At 41.0% G+C, this 18822-nt stretch overlaps 1 protein-coding gene across 1 annotated transcript in view; it reads right to left on the reverse strand.

The window, feature by feature from the left end:
- REL (REL proto-oncogene, NF-kB subunit) overlaps positions 1-13224 on the reverse strand; it is a 64666-nt gene extending 51442 nt beyond the window's left edge. The window contains exon 1 of the mRNA XM_070931980.1: positions 13164-13224. Within this exon, the coding sequence (XP_070788081.1) occupies positions 13164-13224 (61 nt within the window). The remainder of the gene's footprint in view (positions 1-13163) is intronic.
- Positions 13225-18822: the final 5598 nt, after the last annotated feature.

Raw genomic sequence — 18822 nt, forward strand, 5'->3', positions numbered from 1 at the left:
ATCCCTCTCTATTGCTGTATCCTTTTATGTATATGGACTACTCAGAGGGCTGAAAAAGTTATTTCTGACTGGTCCTCTCCCTTTTGACCAGTCCTCGAACTTATGACTGTCCTCACATTTTACGTTTTTGCCCTATCTTGTCACCATGGTGAAGAGAAGCAGTTGTGAAATGAGTGACATGGTTGTTAAAAATGCTGCACGGGCATAAATGTGAGGATGGTCATAAGTGTGAGGACCAGTCAAAAGTGCGAGGACCTGTCAGAAATGACTTTTTTCAGCCCTCTATACACATAGCCATGGCCACCCGGTCACATGACCAGCTAGCCACACCCACCCAGTCACATAACCTCCAAGCCATGCCCACAAAATAAGCCACGCCCACAGAACCGGTAGTAAAAAAATTTAGAACCCACCCCTGGTTGGGGGTCACCACAACATGAGGAACTGTATTAAAGGGTCGCGGCATTAGGAAGGTTGAGAACCACTGGCTTAGAAGAACTTGGTGGAACAGCTTCTTGGATTCAACTGTAAGTGTTTATATTGTATAGGACAAATCATGTCTAGGTTTAGTGCTGGGATATATAGCTTATTTGTTTGTATAAAGCCATGTACGTACAACTTACAAGACTGTGTATGTTGATATTAAAAATCTAATTATATGCCAGTTAGTATAACATATTTTATATTTTAGGGAAAGAGGCATCCTAAACAATGGCAAAAAGACTGCTAACAACAAACACAACAAAGTCTACTGTTTATGAGCACTTTGCATTATCAAGTGATGGAAAACATTACGTGTGCCAATGTATTAGAAAAGATGATGATGGTGAAAAACAATGTGATGCAAAAATTAGCAGTTTCAGTGGGCCTGATAAAAATGCACCTACAAGAGCATCAAATTTGAAAAGACACTTACAGCGTTTTCATCCCAAAGTGTTAGAAGCCGTGAATGAGAAAGATAGCAATGAAAACATTGCATCTACTTCTGTGACAAAAAACGTTCAGAAATCTACTGGAGAACAATCACAAATAAGAAAATTCTTTATATCTGACAAAGTTACCATAAGGATGACACCAGAAAAATTCAAACACCACATTATTGAAATGGTAGTAAAGAATAGTGTACCACTATCCTTCTTTTCACAGACAGCCTTTTTAGGCCTAAATGGAGAAATGGCAAAAAAACTTGGTGTTTCTCTGGAAAGAGAAAGTATAAGGAAACTTATAATTGAGGAGGCCAAATGTAAAAAGGAAGAACTACAGAAAGTTATGAAAGGACGTTTTGTCTTCCTTAAAATGGATGCATGCACACGTCACAGAGTCAATTATTTCGCTATTAATGTTAGATTTGTGGATGAAAATAACAAAACAATAACACGGACCCTCGGAGTAAAGGACACTCAGGCACATCACACCAGTGATTACCTTCAGAAGTTAGTGGAGGGTGTTCTAGAAGATTTTGAAATTAAAAAGGAACAGATTTTATGTGTTGTGACAGATAACGCTTCTAACATGTTGAGCACAATTGAGAAGATGAAGGCAGATGAAGAAGGTATCAAACAGATATTAGACTTAGAGGAAGACAGCTCTGCAAGTATTAGAGAAAGTTTAGAAACTGAAGAGAATGCTGACATTTTTTTAGACAACTTTGTTGAAGAAGCATTGAAGCTTGCTACTATTCATCATATGCGATGTGCTGTTCATACACTGCAACTTGCCATAAGAGATGGATTAAAAGATCGCCATGCAGCTACATTAATTGGCAAATTACGGCAAGTAACTGTTGCAGCCAGGGCCCGAAAAACAGATGCAATTTTGAAAAGACGTGCAGGAAAAGGAGCCATTTTGGATCAAACAACTCGCTGGGGAAGCACTTATTTAATGGTGAAGCGTTTGCTTGAACTTAAAGACTTCATAGAAGAAATGGACAATGAAAATCTTGCATTAACTGCAAGCCAGTGGACACAAACAAAAGAGCTGGAGAACCTTCTTTCTCACCCCTTCACTGTCACCAAGAGGTTGCAATGTGATGATCTAACCCCGGGTAAATTCCTCTTGGAATGGAAGAGCCTGTTATATCGCCTGAACAAAAATGGAGGGTTAATAGCTGAGGGCATTGCATCTTCAATGATGAAAAGAGAGAGTCTTTTGCTGGAAAATGAAATCTTGTTAGCGGCTATTTATGTCGACCCAATGAGCCGACTTTTATTGAACAGTAAACAGATTGCTACTGGGAAAAAGGCCCTCTATGATGTAGCAGTTCGCATGAAGGGATTACGACCTGAAATACCTCCACAGGAGGATGGAGTTCTTTTAAGCAATAGTGGTAACTCAGAATCATCTTCTTCAAACGAAGAATTAGACTTTGATTCCTTCTTAGACAAAATGGAAGTTGCTAAAGGAAAGCGACGTCGCATAAGCGTTACAGAACCAGTAAATGTCCAAATAAAAAAATTCCAACAGGAGTTTTATAAAGCACTAAAAGAAGTTGAAAAGTATGATCGCTCATCAAAACTTACTGTTGAAGAAGCCATCCTTGTTTATCCAGAGATCGTTAGTGATGTGGCCAGAATAGTTACTGCAATGCCACCCACCCAAGTCAGTGTCGAAAGATTATTTTCAGCCCTAAAAATAATAAAGTCTGACTTAAGAGCCTCTATGAAAGAGGATCTGGCAGAGGCAATTCTCTTCCTTAGAACTCTACATTGAATTGATTTGCATTTGCTAAGCCTATAACTACATTTCAAGATTAATATAAACCATTTCTAGGTTTTACAGATTTTGTTTTTGGTTCATATAGATAAGCTTTGTTTTTGTTCTAAAACAACCAAATAATGTGGTTTGTATTTTTGAACTGGTAAAGTTCCTGTTCCTGATGTTTATGCCTGCTGCTACTATCCAGCAACTTGATTAATTAAATTAATAAAAAAAAATTAATAAAACTTTGTTGTTTTCATTGTGTTTGTCTTTTGCTTAAACTGTTCAATACAGTAGACTGTTGGCTTCCCAGCCAGTAGTCCTGTGGTAATGACATGTATGTTGCCTTTCTTTCCTTCAAGGAATGTATAAAATACATTCGCATATTAATACAGAGGAGTCGGAGTCGGGGAGTCGGAGTCGGAGTCGGAGTCGGAAGTACAAAAAACTGAGGAGTCGGAGTCGGAGTCGGAGTCGGAACATTTATCTCCCGACTCCACAGCTCTGCTTCTTATGTATTTGTTGTAGTTCTTTTCCTCCCCATCTCTAATTTTGATAAAAAGATGGCTTAATGCAAAGTGTCAACCAAGCCTAAGACTCTCAGTATCCATATTACATAGTGCCATGTTCACTATGCTGATCACAGAGCTCAATTAGTGATTTAAGGCCAGCCACTGTCACTCAACCCTACCTACCTCATATGGTTGTTATGGGCAAAATCTGATCCCCATATAGTTCTCTGAGCTCCCATAGAAAAGTCTGAATAAAAATAGACTAAATTTAAAAATGTATAAAAGGCAGGAGAAAAGGAATGCAGCTGCTTAGGACAGAAGGTACACCTGGGATTAAAATTAATTCAGTTGTACAGCTTCTCCTTGAAAGGAAATTGTACCTCTGGCTTCCAGGAAGTCTTGATATATATAAGGAAGGCATGACTAGGCTATCCAAAAGGCACCTGCTCGCCACAAAAGAAGTCAGATGTTTTGTTGTTTCTTCACATGCTGTGAGTCTTTTCTTTTTATTGACATTAGTCTGCAGTTACCTCAATAGTTTATTGCCTTCAGTGAGGCTTTCCTTTCATTCCTCAAACCAACAGATCCCTAGCCCGTAATCTCAGGCCTAGAAGGTCCCATTTCTTTTCATGCATTGCCTTTGCCCAGGGAAATCTATGGTGCTCTACATATAAGATAACTTTATTGTCATTTTTTTTACTGTGAGAACATTGGCCCACATTAAAAATGAAATTCTGTTGCCTGCTCTCAAGTAAAAGTGTATATTTACCCAAACACACATATAGATCACACATATGCACATGCTATATACATACATAAATACATGCATCATACACAGACACACACAGACACATATTCAAAATGGATATATATATATATATATATATATATATATATATATATATACACACACATATATATATACACACACACACACACACACACACACACACACATACATACACACACATATATATCTACTTTGATACGTAGTGGAAAGAGGAAACTTGAGAGTTCACAAGATTGATGCTATATGGAACAAAACTGTGACTGAATCTAGATGTTCTGCTTTGGATACCATGAAACCTCCTCCCAGAAGATAACAAGGAAAACAGGTTGTGAAGAGGATATGTAGCATCCCAGACAATCCTGTGGACCCTGGTCAAGCATCGCTTATATGCTATGTCCTGGATAGAAGGAAGTGATCAACAAATGATCTTTTCTGCCATCCTCATCACTCTCTGCACTGCCTTCCTGTCCGAAGCAGTAATGCTTCCAAACCAGACAGTAATGCAATACGACAGGATACTCACGATTGTCCCTCTATAGAAAGTGGTAAGGACAGGGGAAGAATCTTTTCTCATGTGACGCAGAAAAAGCAGGCGCTGCTGTGTCCACTTCACCAGTGTCTCATTGTTGAGTGACCAAGCTAGCCTACTCGTTAGCTGTACACCCAGAAACTTGATGCTGCTAACCACCACCACAGGTGACTCATTAATACATAGAGGTGTGTGGCTGTGCCTGCCTTTTCTGAAATCGACAACGATCTCTTTAGTTTTTCTTACATTTAAAATGAGGCTGTTTTTGTCACACCACTTCACTAAACCCTCTACCTCCTTACAGTAAGCATCTTCATTGTCATCTTGAATAAGGCCCGCTAATGTTGTATACAGAGAGAAAGCTTAGTACCTTATGTAAAATGATATAATCTTTCTCTCCTTTCTGGTTTTTTCATTTGAAATGTCCACATATGTAAGTTCAGAGAATGCAAGAAAAAATACAGCAGTTTTTTCCTTTCTTCTATATTTTAAAATGTATTTTGTCACTTAGATGTTGCATCTACAAGTTGCATCTACAAGTCCTGTCTTTCAACAAATATAACTGAAAATGCTCAATATATGGATGGTGCCAGTAATTTAATTTCAACATCAAGTGAAGATAGGGAAATTTGACCACTCTTTTGATTATATTTAAAGAGTATTAGTAAATCATTGCACTGTTTTATTGATTACATGTTGCCCTGATATCCATTGAGAGAACAAATATTAAATATTTAAATAAAGAAAATTGTGTCACCAGTTTGGACAAAACAGGAAACTGTATTTAACTGAAGACTTCCTTGTTTTTTGTTTGCTCAAGAAAAGAGAGAAGTAAAAGTGTGTAAGTGAAAGGTTCATTCATATGTATATTGTATATTAAGCAGAAATAATAACAGTATGAATTTTCTCAGTGTGGTACATTTTATAATATCCTTGAAGTTATTATTTCATATCAAAACCAAAAGGACTTGAAATCAATATTTCATTATACAAATAATCTCACAAAATGACACTGGCAACAGAAATTTAAGATATTTCTGTACTATGTGAAATTTTGAATGCAATGATGAAAAAGATGCAAGGCTTAAATGTAGATTTTTTTATGTGTCAAATCATATAGAATGAAATACTGTATACTGTATCTTTCATATGCAAAATATTATATTATACATTCACAATTGTAAGAGGTAAAAGTTTCTGAATAATGTTATATTTCTCTTCCACCAACTTCTACTTATTAGTGAAAATGGTACTGTACTACACATCACACCTACATTTTAATAATTTAGAATGTAATAACTGATAACATGCCTAAATTCTAATGATCAACCATAATATATAGAATAATTATAAACTATTTTGTAACTTTCAAATAACTTTGAAGCCAGCAATAGCAGATAAAGAAAATTTGATGTAATTAATAATGTTAAAAAACACAGTTTCAAAATATGTCATTAATAGTTTCTTTCAGCAAAAAATATTATAAGGATTCAATGAAAGATTTTGATTTTAACAAACTTAGGCACAGTTCACCTCTTAGAAACAAAATGAAGCCTAGCTACGGCTCTTCATTAGACATTTAGATGGAAATCTGCTGTGCAATTTTTACCTCTGTTTAGAAAGAAATCGTTACAGTGCTTATGTGGAAATAAATCAACTTGGAATCAGTGATGGGTATTTGAACAAACATACAAAATTGAGATGAATTTTGTCTACTTTCCCAATCTTCACTGCCTCTTCCCTTCATATCTTAGGCTATCTTGCAGATAAAAGGGGAATTCAAAAGGGCAACAGCTGAAATCAAGCAGTAATTACCCGGAACCTCCATTTTTTGGAGGCACCAGTTCAGTTTTCAGTACCAATAGACCAATGCAGCAAAACAGCATTCAGCAAGTTCCACAGTTGAATGACAGTAAGTGGTAGATCAATAAATACTCAATATAATTCTTTTTTTAAAAAAAACTACATTAATTATGAATTAGGATAGTGTCTGTGTCTTTCCAATTCCTCTCTACCTCATTTTTACATAGTTACTTAAGCACGTTTGTTCAAAGCTGTTCTTATTCAGAAAAGTGGAAGCTGTCAGTAAGAAAATGACTTTAATGCCTCAAAATTACCTATTATAGTGGAGACATAAAACCTCATAAACCTGAAGTGCTCTAACAATCTAAATATCAAAACAAAAAGACTTTGTGAGACTTAAAAGACCAGCTTTTGACAAAATACAATTTTGCTATAATAGATCTGAAGGTGCCCCAAGGCTCTCTCTTTCACTGCTACAAAATAGTATGGGTCCTTCTCAGATAGCAAATATCAACTGACTTAATCAGTGTTATACTGATTCTAGTATTTCATCAATTACTGTATATCTGTATCCTATTCTTTTTCCAAGCAGCTGAAAGTAACATTTTAACTTGAAAGAACCTATAAAGGGCAAAATGAAAATAGAACGTACGTATCTAAGGCACCTTATTGCTCTTCAGAACAAGATTCAAATGGCTACCTAGAGGTCCTCTAATTAACTCAGTGTTTCTCAACCTTGGTAGCTTGAAGATGGGTGGACTGGGGGATTCTGGGAGTTGAAGTCCACCATCTTCAAGCTTCCAAGGTTGAGAAACACTGAATTAACTAATTAAGATGCTGCCCCTCAATAGCAGCATAATACAAAGATTAAAAGGTAATACAAAACATTTAAAAATTAAGAAAAAATAAACATTAAAAAAACGAGGAACGGGGGATATGGGTGTGGGGATTTCTTTTTAACCCATGAGTCACCCCCAACATTGAGCAGCCCATCGGAGGATTTTGTCTTTGTAATTTTGATTTTATGTTGCCTGCATTGAGTGGTTTACAAAACCTGGCCTCACACCATTAAAAGTTTTCTCCGGCTACTTTCACACCAGGAAAACATTCAAACGATTAATCTAACTATCCACCATCAGGTCCCCTAGCCTGCAAAAAAGGGAAAGGATCAAGAAGTAAGCAAAGCATTTGTCAATACTCTATAATCCTTGTATCTTATAAGCAAGCTTTCTCTCCAGATGTGGTTTTCTGTCCAACTACCCAGAAAGAAAATACTTTCTTTGGCCCCAGGGACTCAAACCAAAGTGAATGCCGAGGGACTGTTGGTATAGGAACAGCCTTCGTGAGGCCTCTGTGCCTCGATTTCTGCCCTCTTTCCAGCCAATAGCGTCCAGCAAGCGGCGCAGGACCGCCTTGCTGACCTCGATCCGAGAGAGCCCGACCGCGCGACCCGAGCCCTTACCGGCCATGGTGGGACCTTTTCCCGCTGAGGCTGGCGTCTGCGGAGTTGCTTCTGGTTCAGACGGCAGCCTCCGTCTTGCCTGTTCCGCGTCTGAGCGCTGCTTGTCTGGGTCCGGCGACTAGGGTCTTCCTCTCTGTGCGCTTACTGCGTCAGGGAATTTCCCGAGACGTAGGCAAGACACTTCCCCAATGCCTCTCAGTGAAACAATCACCACCTAGTCCTATAACTTTCTCAAAGGAGGGACCGCCTCCCGCCTCCTCGGTTTCCAAGCCTACCTGTGACTTAACGTTGGGGCTGCAAAAGCTTAACGTGAGGAGGCTGAGCTGTATCGACGGGTGAGGTTAGGCCAATCGCCAGATCGCGCCCTGCGCGCCCCTCCTTTTCGTGGGTGACGGGGGTTGCCTCACTGCAATTCGCACTCAAACCCACTGAGCTGTGGTCAGTGATCTTCGCTTTGCTCACTTCTCACCTTTTGAGCCTCCCTCTTAAAAAGAAAGGGCAACATGTGCCCCTTTTTCTTGAGAAGGGGCACATGTTGCCCAACATTGACTTGGTCAGACCTGGTTAAAAGGAAACCTTACTGCTACTATTTTTTTTTCATTGTATATACTTTTAATTTTTTTAAATAAAACATAGAATATATTAAAAAAAAAGAATTGTAAAGGAAAAAAGGGGAGACTGCAAGAAATAAAGGAAAAAATAAGAAAATAATTTCCAATTTTGGTTAATACAAATATTTGTCCTAAAATTCAATAGTGCACAGTAGTTCTATAATCATAACCAGTTAATTGTCAAATCCTAAAATAAAAAAATCATTTCTTTAAGTGAACATCATATAGAAACAAAACTAACTACTTTAATCAAAGTAGTTAGTTTTGTCATCTCAGCCAATTCCATTAACTTCACAATAGAGACATCTTGCTGTTATCATACATAGATACAAAGTCCCATGTTTTTTCTCAAGCTGCTTATCCATCAAACCTAAAAGAAAAATCTCTGGTTTCAATTGTACACTTGTTTTAAAAATTCCCTAAATTAAAGCACTTATCTGATCCCAATAATTCTTGACTTTCTTACATGTCCGCCAAAGGTAATAAAAATCGGTACCTTTGGACCAATTACATTTCCACCATGTATTTAACACACCACTATCCAACTTCGACAATTTATAAGGTATTAAATACCAACGATACATCATCTTATAAAAATACCTTACTGCTACTTTTTGAACCTCTACTTGGTCAGGAGTTTGGCAAGAAACTGAAGGATGAATAGAATAGAATAGAATAGAATAGAATAGAATAGAATAGAATAGAATAGAATAGAATAGAATAGAATAGAATAGAATAGAATAGAATAGAATAACAGTGTTGGGATGGACCTTGGAGGTCTTCTAATCCAACCTCTTGCTTAGGCAGGAAACCTACACCACTTCAGACAAATGGTTATCCAACATCTTCTTAAAAACTTCCAGTGTTGGAGCATTCACAACTTCTGGAGGCAAGTTGTTCCACTGATTAATTGTTCTAACTGTCAGGAAATTTCTCCTTAGTTCTAAGTTGCTTCTCTCCTTGATTAGTTTCCACCCATTGCTTCTTGTCCTACCCTCAGGTGCTTTGGAGAATAACTCGACTGCCTCTTCTTTGTGGCAGCCCCTGAGCTATCGGAACACTGCTATCATGTCATCCTTAGTCCTTCTTTTCATTAAACTAGACATATCCAATTCCTGTAACCGTTCTTCATATGTTTTAGCCTCCAGTCCCCTAATCATCTTTGTTGCTCTTCTCTGCACTCTTTCTCCACATCTTTCTCCACATCTTTTTTACATTGTGGCGACCAAACCTGAACGCAGTATTCCAAGTGTGGCCTTACCAAGGCATTACAAAGTGGTATTAACACTTCACGTGATCTTGATTCTATCCCTCTGTTTATGCAGCCTAGAACTGTGTTGGCTTTTTTGGCAGCTGCTGCACACTGCTGGCTCATATTTAAATGGTTATCCACTAGGATTCCAAGATCTCTGTCACAGTTACTACTATTGAGCAAGGTACCACATATACGGTACCTGTGCATTTTGTTTTTCTTCCCTAAATATAGAACCTTATTTTTTTCACCATTTAATTTCATTTTGTTAGAGAGCACCCAATGTTCAAGTCTGTCAAGATCCTTCTGTATTTTAAGCCTCTCTTCTGGAGAGTTAGCTATTCCTGCCAGCTTGATGTCATCTTCAAATTAGATGAGTTCCTTGTCCAAGTCATTGATGAAGATGTTGAAGAGTACTGGGTCTAAAACAGAGCCCTGGGGTACTCAACTGCATACTTCCCTCCATGTACATGAAGTTCCATTGAGGACTACATGTTGAGTGTGGTTGGTCAGCCAGTTACGAATCCATCTGGTGGTGATGCTGTCTAACCCAATTTTTCTACTTTATCTAGTCTTTATTCCCAAGACAATAATAAAAAATTGATGAATTATTCAGAAGTTCTGCTTCCCAATTACTACGATTAAATTGTGGATATGTTTATGATATATAATTATAGAATGGAGATCTCTGCATACTTATATTATAATTTATTATTATAGGTCAGTATTTCTTAAACCTGTGCTCTGGGTCTCATTTCTTTGATAGTTATATTTGCCTCACCCCCTGTTCTCCATATGATTGATGGCAAAGATTATCTGTCATTTTGTTTTTATTATGAACAAACTTCTTTTCATTTCTGCCCGCTGACATGTTTTTTTAAAAAAATATTATGTTATGTTATATTAATTTTATTTATATACCACCCTTCTCCCAAAGGACTCGGGGCGGTGTACAGCCAATTTAAAAACATAAATATACAGACATCATCATTAAAAAGTAATTAACGAGGATCTGGGTCCGAGGGAGACCGCTGTGCCTCAGATAGCCAGATGTGAGTCCCTCTTTGTGAGGTGGGGTTGTGGGGTTCAGATGGGCTTGTTGCTTACGTACCTGGCTCCCTGCCGCGTGGCAACAGCCCTACCTGAGCTACTCGACGTGATAGCCACGGTGGCAGTAGATACACCCAGGCTTTTACTCATGGGTGATTTCAACTTGCCATCCGTTGGTGAAATGTCTGAGGTGGCTTGGGAGTTCATGGCTTCCATGACGGCCATGGACCTGACCCAGTTAATTCATGGCCCTACTCACAGGGGAGGTCACACTCTGGACTTGATTTTTGTCTCTGGCCAGTGGTTGAGTGGTCTTGTTATTGGGGATATAGACATGGAACCCTTGTCATGGACTGACCACTCACTCCTTTGCCTGGATCTTCGAACCGCTGCCCCCCGCTGCAGGGAGGCGGACCCAATTAGATGGATCCGCCCCAGGTGCCTGATGGATCCTGAGAGGTTCCAGATGGAGCTTGGGCCATTTCCTGAGGATCTAGCACATGACTCGGCCGAGGACCTGGTAGCCGCCTGGGATCGGGCGGCTGGTGGGGCCTTGGACCGAGTTGTGCCTTTGCGGCCTCTGACCCGGTGCCGATCCTGAGTGGCTCCTTGGTTTACTGAGGAGCTGAGGGAAATGAAGCGCCGGAAAAGACACCTGGAGAGTGGTTGGAGGGCCAGTCTCGCTGAATCTGATCGAACACTGGTAAAGTTGCACATTAAGGCCTACCTAGTGGCGATAAAGACGGCAAAGTTTAATTACTTTTCCGCCTCTATTGCGTCATCAGGGAATTGTCCGGCTGCCCTGTTTAGGGTGACCCGCTCCCTGCTCCATCCGGGAGTGCGGGAGGATCCCTTGGAAGGCAGGGCGGAGGATTTTGGACAATACCTGTATGACAAAATTGCTCAGATCCGGGGGGATTTGGACTCTGACTGGGTAGATCAGGGCAGGGTGACGAGGAATAGTCTTGAGAATGTTACCTGGGAGGAGTTTGATGCTGTGACTCCCGATGATGTGGATAGGATTTTGGGGAGATTTAGTATGGCCACATGTTTACTGGACCCGTGTCCCTCCTGGTTGGTACTGGCTTCCCGGGAGGTTACACAAGGCTGGCTCCAGGGTGTTATCAACGCTTCGTTGAGTGAGGGCCACTTCCCCGCTGCCTTGAAAGAGGCGGTGGTGAGGCCTCTCCTCAAGAAGCCGTCCCTGGATCCGGCAATATTGGCCAACTACCGTCCTGTCTCCAACCTTCGCTTCATGGCGAAGGTTGTTGAGAGTGTGGTCGCGCGACAGTTCCCACAATTCCTGGAGGAAACATCTTATCTAGATCCATTCCAGTCGGGTTTCAGGTCTGGGCACAGCACGGAAACGGCATTGGTCACATTGGTTGATGATCTCTGGAGGGCTCGAGACAGGGGTTGCTCCTCTGTTCTGGTCCTGTTAGATCTCTCAGCGGCTTTTGATACCATCGACCATGGTATCATGCTGCACCGGCTGGAAGAGTTGGGGGTGGGAGGCACCGTGTTGCGGTGGTTCTCCTCCTTTCTCTCCGACCGGTCGCAGTTTGTGTTGGCAGGGGGGCAGAGGTCGACCTCGAGGCCTCTCATCTGTGGAGTGCCGCAGGGATCGGTCCTCTCGCCCCTTCTGTTCAACATTTATGTGAAGCCGCTGGGCGAGATCATCCGTGGCTTCGGGGTGAGATACCACCAGTACGCTGATGACACCCAGCTGTACATCTCCACCCCAGGCCACCCCAACGATGCCCTTGAAGTGATGTCCCAGTGCCTGGAGTCTGTGCGGATCTGGATGGGGAGGAACAGGCTCAAGCTCAACCCTTCCAAGACTGAGTGGCTGTGGCTCCCGGCATCCCAATATAGTCAGTTGACTCCATCACTGACTATTGGGGGCGAGTCTTTGGCCCCCACAGAAAGGGCTCACAATTTGGGAGTCCTCCTGGATATGCAGCTGTCCTTGGAGGAACATCTGATGGCTGTAACCAGGGGGACCTTTTGTCAGGTTCGCCTGATTCGCCAGTTGCGGCCCTTTCTTGATTGGGATTCCCTGTGCACAGTCACTCACGCCCTCGTCACCTCTCGCCTTGACTATTGCAACGCTCTCTACATGGGGCTCCCCTTGAAGAGCACCCGGAGGTTCCAACTGGTTCAGAATGCAGCAGCGTGGGTAGTGACGGGAGCAGCATGGCGCTCCCATGTAACACCACTCCTGCGCGAGCTGCACTGGCTCCCGGTGGTCTTCCGGGTGCGCTTCAAGGTGTTGGTCATCACTTTTAAAACGCTCCATGGCATAGGGCCTAGCTATCTTCGAGACTGCCTGCTGCTACTGACGACCTCCCATCGACCCGTGCGCTCCCACAGAGAGGGCCTCCTCAGGGTGCCATCAGCCAAACAATGTAGGCTGGTGACCCCCAGGGGGAGCGCCTTCTCCATGGGGGCACCTACCCTCTGGAATCAGTTGCCCCCAGAGATAAGGAGAATCCAAGACCTCAGTGCCTTCCGCCATGCCCTTAAAACCCTTAAAAATTCAGGCTAAGCAGATGGTGCTGGAGGTAACGGAAAAACAACAAGCTACAGAGGCTTTTGTGGATGAGCTGCTTCTGGATTCTTCTTCAGAGGTTATTGTTGGATTACCTATAAATATAAGAGAGGCGGCTTTGGATTCTAATGGGATGATTTATCAAGCTACAGACCAGCATGGAAATCAAGCAGTAAGTTGATATACAACTTACAGAAAGGAAACCAGGATGGAGATCTAAGCCACAAAAAGTTAAGAAAAGAAGAAGCAGGTCCTACAAAAATAATTTCTAGACCAAACAACAGTGTAATGCCAGTTACTTAAGAGATGACTGAATATATGAAATGATAGTTGAGGCAAAGTATTGGTTTATATTATCTTGAGGAGGGTGACAGACCTCCGCAGTGCTGTACTTTTGGGATGTGGAAGATGGCCTTAAATCGAGTGGATTGGAACTTTCTATTTTGGACTCTTTGACAAATGGATTACGTTTATGTTGAGCTTCAAGGCAAGAGAATTATGGATTGGGGCATGCAGAGGATCTGGTTGTTACCCTAACATGGTGGTTGGAATGAATAATCTAGAAGAAAGATATTACAAAAGACACTATATGGAATACAAATATAAAGTCACTCAGATGTTTTTTTTTGCTATATGAAAATACTTACTATTGATGGGGGCAGATGGTAATTGAAGATATCGAACATACTGTTGGAATTTGGATGTGATGTTACCCTAATATGGGTAATGGAATTAACAATCCAGTTGAGAGACATTACAGAAGATATCATATGGATTACAAATTTAAAGTCATTTGAGGATTTTATATATATATGTACAGTCAGGTCCATAAATATTGGGACATCGACACAATTCTAACATCTTTGGCTCTATACACCACCACAATGGAGTTGGAATGAAACAAACACAATGTGCGTTAACTGCAGACTGTCAGCTTTAATTTGAGGGTTTGTACATCCAACTCAGGTGAACGGTGTAGGACTTACAGCAGTTTGTATATGTGCCTCCCACTTGTTAAGGGACCAAAAGTAATGGGACAATTGGCTTCTCAGCTGTTCCATGGCCAGGTGTGTGATATTCCCTCATTACCCCAATTACAATGTGCAGATAAAAGGCCCAGAGTTCATTTCAAGTGTGCTATTTGCATTTGGAATCTGTTGCTGTCAACTCTCAAGATGAGATCCAAAGAGCTGTCACTATCAGTGAAGCAAGCCATCATTAGGCTGAAGAAACAAAACAAACCCATCAGAGAGATAGCAAGAACATTAGGCATGGCCAAAACAACTGTTTGAAACATTCTCAAAAAGAAGGAATGCACCGGTGAGCTCAGCAACACCAAAAGACCTGGGAGACCATGGAAAACAAGTGTGGTGGATGACCGAAGAATTCTTTCCCTGGTGAAGAAAACACCCTTCACAACAGTTGGCCAGATCAAGAACACTCTCCAGAAGGTAGGTGTACGTGTGTCAAAGTCAACAGTCAAGAGAAGACTTCACCAGAGTGAATACAGAGGGTTCACCACAAGATGTAAACCATTGGTGAGCCTCAAAAACAGGAAGGCCAGATTAGAGTTTGCCAAACAACATCTAACAAAGCCTTCAAGTTCTGGAACAAGATCCTATGGACAGATGAGACCAAGATCAACTTGTACCAGAGTGATGGGAAGAGAAGAGTATGGAGAAGGAAAGGAACTGCTCATGATTCTAAGCATACCATCTCATCAGTGAAGCATGGTGGTGGTAGTGTCACGGCCTGGGCATGTATGGCTGCCAATGGAACTGGTTCTCTTGTATTTATTGATGATGTGACTGCTGACAAAAGCAGCAGGATGAATTCTGAAGTGTTTCAGGCAATATTATCTGCTCACATTCAGCCAAATGCTGCAGAACTCTTTGGACGGCGCTTCACAGTGCAGATGGACAATGACCCAAAGCATACTGCAAAAGCAACCAAAGAGTTTTTGAAGGGACAGAAGTGGAATGTTATGCAATGGCCAAGTCAATCACCTGACCTGAATCCCATTGAGCATGCATTTCACTTGCTGAAGACAAAACTGAAGGGAAAATGCCCCAAGAACAAGCAGGAACTGAAGACAGTTGCAGTAGAGGCCTGGCAGAGCATCACCAGGGATGAAACCCAGCGTCTGGTGATGTCTATGCGTTCCAGACTTCAGGCTGTGATTGACCGCAAAGGATTTGCAACCAAGTATTAAGAAGGGAAAGTTTGATTTATGATTATTATTCTGTCCCATTACTTTTGGTCCCTTAACAAGTGGGAGGCACATATGCAAACTGCTGTAAGTCCTACACCGTTCACCTGAGTTGGATGTACATACCCTCAAATTAAAGCTGACAGTCTGCAGTTAACGCACATTGTGTTTGTTTCATTCCAACTCCATTGTGGTGGTGTATAGAGCCAAAGATGTTAGAATTGTGTCGATGTCCCAATATTTATGGACCTGACTGTAAATACTATTTTAGTGGTGCGGGCAGAAGAATAAAGATATTGAAAATATTAAGTATGGTAGACCTGTAGGAAAGCGGGTGGAGATAGGTTAGTTTACTGATTGTTTAGTTTAACAAAAGGGATGTTATGTTATATCAATATACGTAAAAGATTTGAATTAAGAGATATATGTATGGGGGAGGAAGAAATGGATAGATTATGAGTTGAAATTGCTAAATTAGGATTTATTATATAATTTAGCTGAATTTTGCTTTGAAAAGTATAGTACAAGGGGGATATAATAATATTGTTAGAAGGGTGGAGATAGGTTAGCTTTCAGTTTAAGAAAAGGGATGTTATGCTATAGATTATGAGTTGAATAGATGAAACTGCTAAATTATGATTTATTATATAATTTTACAGTTGAATGTTGCTTAGAAATGTATATATAAGGGGGACATAATAATATAGTTAGAAAGATAGGGTCAGTATATGGGGGGTGAGTAAAAGGATGGTAAAATATTATATAATCTGTTATTAATTTGGGTTTTATTTTGGAGAAGCCATGGGGGGAGGGGAGGGGGAGGGGAGGTTAGGGAGGAGGGGGGGAAAAAGGGGGGAAAATTTGTATTTGAAAAACTTTTTCAATAAAAAAAAGAATCCCCCCCAAAAAAAGAGTGCAGAAATTGGACAGAGCTGGCAATCTCTAGCTTTAAACTTATCTCAAAACCTCAATCCTTTCAGGTATCAGATTAACCTTAAAAAAGGTTAAATATGATATAACGTTTATAGAAGGGTCACACTATAGGAGCTCAAATACCCTTTGTATGACGTTAACAAGAGAAACCACAAAGTGTAACTTTAGCATTTAAGATACAGACCGCTTTTTAAGAGAAAGAATCAGAAGTGCAACTTTCGTTTTCAATTTATTTCAAATATTACAGTATTGCTACAGATTCATTACTATGAATACAATATATAGTATATCAATTTTTTTTAAAGGAAGAGACACATTTAAAAATGCATGGAATGATTAATACAGGTTGAAACCCCTCCCCCCCCAAATGATAGTCCATCTGATTTCGTATTATAAAAGATCAAAGTTGACAATATTACAGAAGATTCTGGAATCGCTTGCTATGCTTGAAAGGTATCAGAGGCCCCTCAAACTTCTTTCATTTTCTTATGTTGTTTTTTCATCACTGAACTGAGGAGGAAGAGAAGCCAGCTTCAACTGCACTAGGAGTGAAATGCCATTTCTCCTTAGGATGGCACATAGTTCAGTCTATGCTTTGGTGCTGGAAATCAAGCATAATATAGCTTCAATCTCTGCGGCATGTATTTCGCTGTAGTTCACACAAACAGAGACTCAAATACAATTCCTGCAGTATAACAACCTAGATATGCGCAATGATGGAAACTTGTTGCCTGCTGGCTAATCAAGCCTTGGCCAGGAGATAGGATTAGGATAAAGCCCTATCTTTTGTGGATTTCTTTACTCAGGGTGCAGAATGGGTTGCTTGCCCTTTAAGGTTTTGAGGCCAAATTGATCCTTGGCTATGTGATCTTCATGGCCTTTAAACCTTGTGGGCTGAATTCCTGCTTAAGATACAGCAGTAAGAGGAAGTGATGAATTTGAATTACTAGTTCCATCTGTTAGCACTATCTTATCACTTATTTGTACCCAAAAGGACATCCAACAAATGCTGTTTGAGGTTTTTTGCTACTACAGCTGTGGCTTCTCTTTCATAATCAGATCTACCTATAAATCTGGGCATATGACTAAAGTGTTTGCTGCATCTCTTCCTACCTGTCCTGCTAAAGAATGAATTTTAAGTGAATATACAATACTTCTGTTTTGGTTAGGCACAAGTTTTTGGAGGGTGCTGAGGTATAGAGTAACAATTGCTAACGTGATGTATTTATTTTGATCACAAAGTGCACACAGAAAGAATTATTTCCTTTCTGATGCCAGGAAACCTGATCAACTGGGCAATGGAAGGCCAAATTCTGGTCTGTCAATGGTGAGACCCAAATAGTTTCTTTATACAGAGATATGCAGTCTTAGTATTCATTCCAATGGCAAGAAGAAAAAAAAAACAAATCACAGATTGTTATTGAGCCCTGGGAACCCAAAATGGCTAAGTTCAGATCTTTCAGCCCAGAGATGCATCTGTTCTCCAATGTGATTATGAAGATGAAAAGAAAAGGGTAGGATTATAGAGTTCATGGGATCAATTAGCTGAAAAATGGCCATTTTAGGCTATTAATCTGATTTCTGAATGCAGCAGCTCTGTATTAGAGATTCTCTAAAAAGTGGTCACCAACTGGTCCGTAGACCACTGGTGGTCCACGAGAAAATTTTGGTGGTCTACAGAAAAATTATTTGCATGTTTTTATATTGCACTAAATCAGGGGTCCTCAAACTACAGCCCCTGGGACAGATACATGCAATTAACGTTTGTGTTACTGCAGAGAGTCTCTTGAAGGTTTGTGTTACTGCAGAGAGTCTCTCCCTCCAGGATCTTTTTGTGCGGGTCGGAGGGTGAGAGAAATTCGAACTTGGGGTCTGCTTCAGCCTCCTGGTGTGGGGCTTTGGGCGAAGGCTGGAGGGAAACGCCACTGGTGGCAAAGAGCCAGAGGACCTTGTTCCAGTGGGACTGCATCATGGCCTGCAATTGGCTGACTATCTCAACCCGCTGAGCCTCCAGGCACTGGTACCTGGCCTTGTACTCCCACAGGTCTTCCCTCTGCTTGGAAAGCCTATGCTCGTAATCCTCAATGAGGTGCTTCTGCTGAGCCTCCTTCTTGGTCAGATCCAATTTGAACAGAGCTGTTTTGCCAACTCTTTCTCATGGTGGCTGCTTAGCTCCAACAACTGCTTCCTGTTGGGGCCCTAAAGAGCCCGGGCGGGCAGGCGAGGAGCGGGTGGGAAGGGAGGGGCGAGTAGAGGCTGGTGAGGCACCCCTTGACGTGAGTGACATGGAGTTCACCACGCCCACCCAGCCACATGACCACCTAGCCACACCCACCCAGCCGGTCATTAGGCAGATCATATTAATGGTCCACGGAATTTAAAATTATGAATTTAGTGGTCCCTGAGGTCCAAAAGGTTGGTGA

This window comes from Pituophis catenifer, unplaced genomic scaffold (genome assembly GCF_029215685.1).
Source record: "Pituophis catenifer annectens isolate HBS135680 unplaced genomic scaffold, rPitCat1.0.hap2 SCAF_1, whole genome shotgun sequence".
NCBI lineage: Eukaryota > Metazoa > Chordata > Lepidosauria > Squamata > Colubridae > Pituophis > Pituophis catenifer.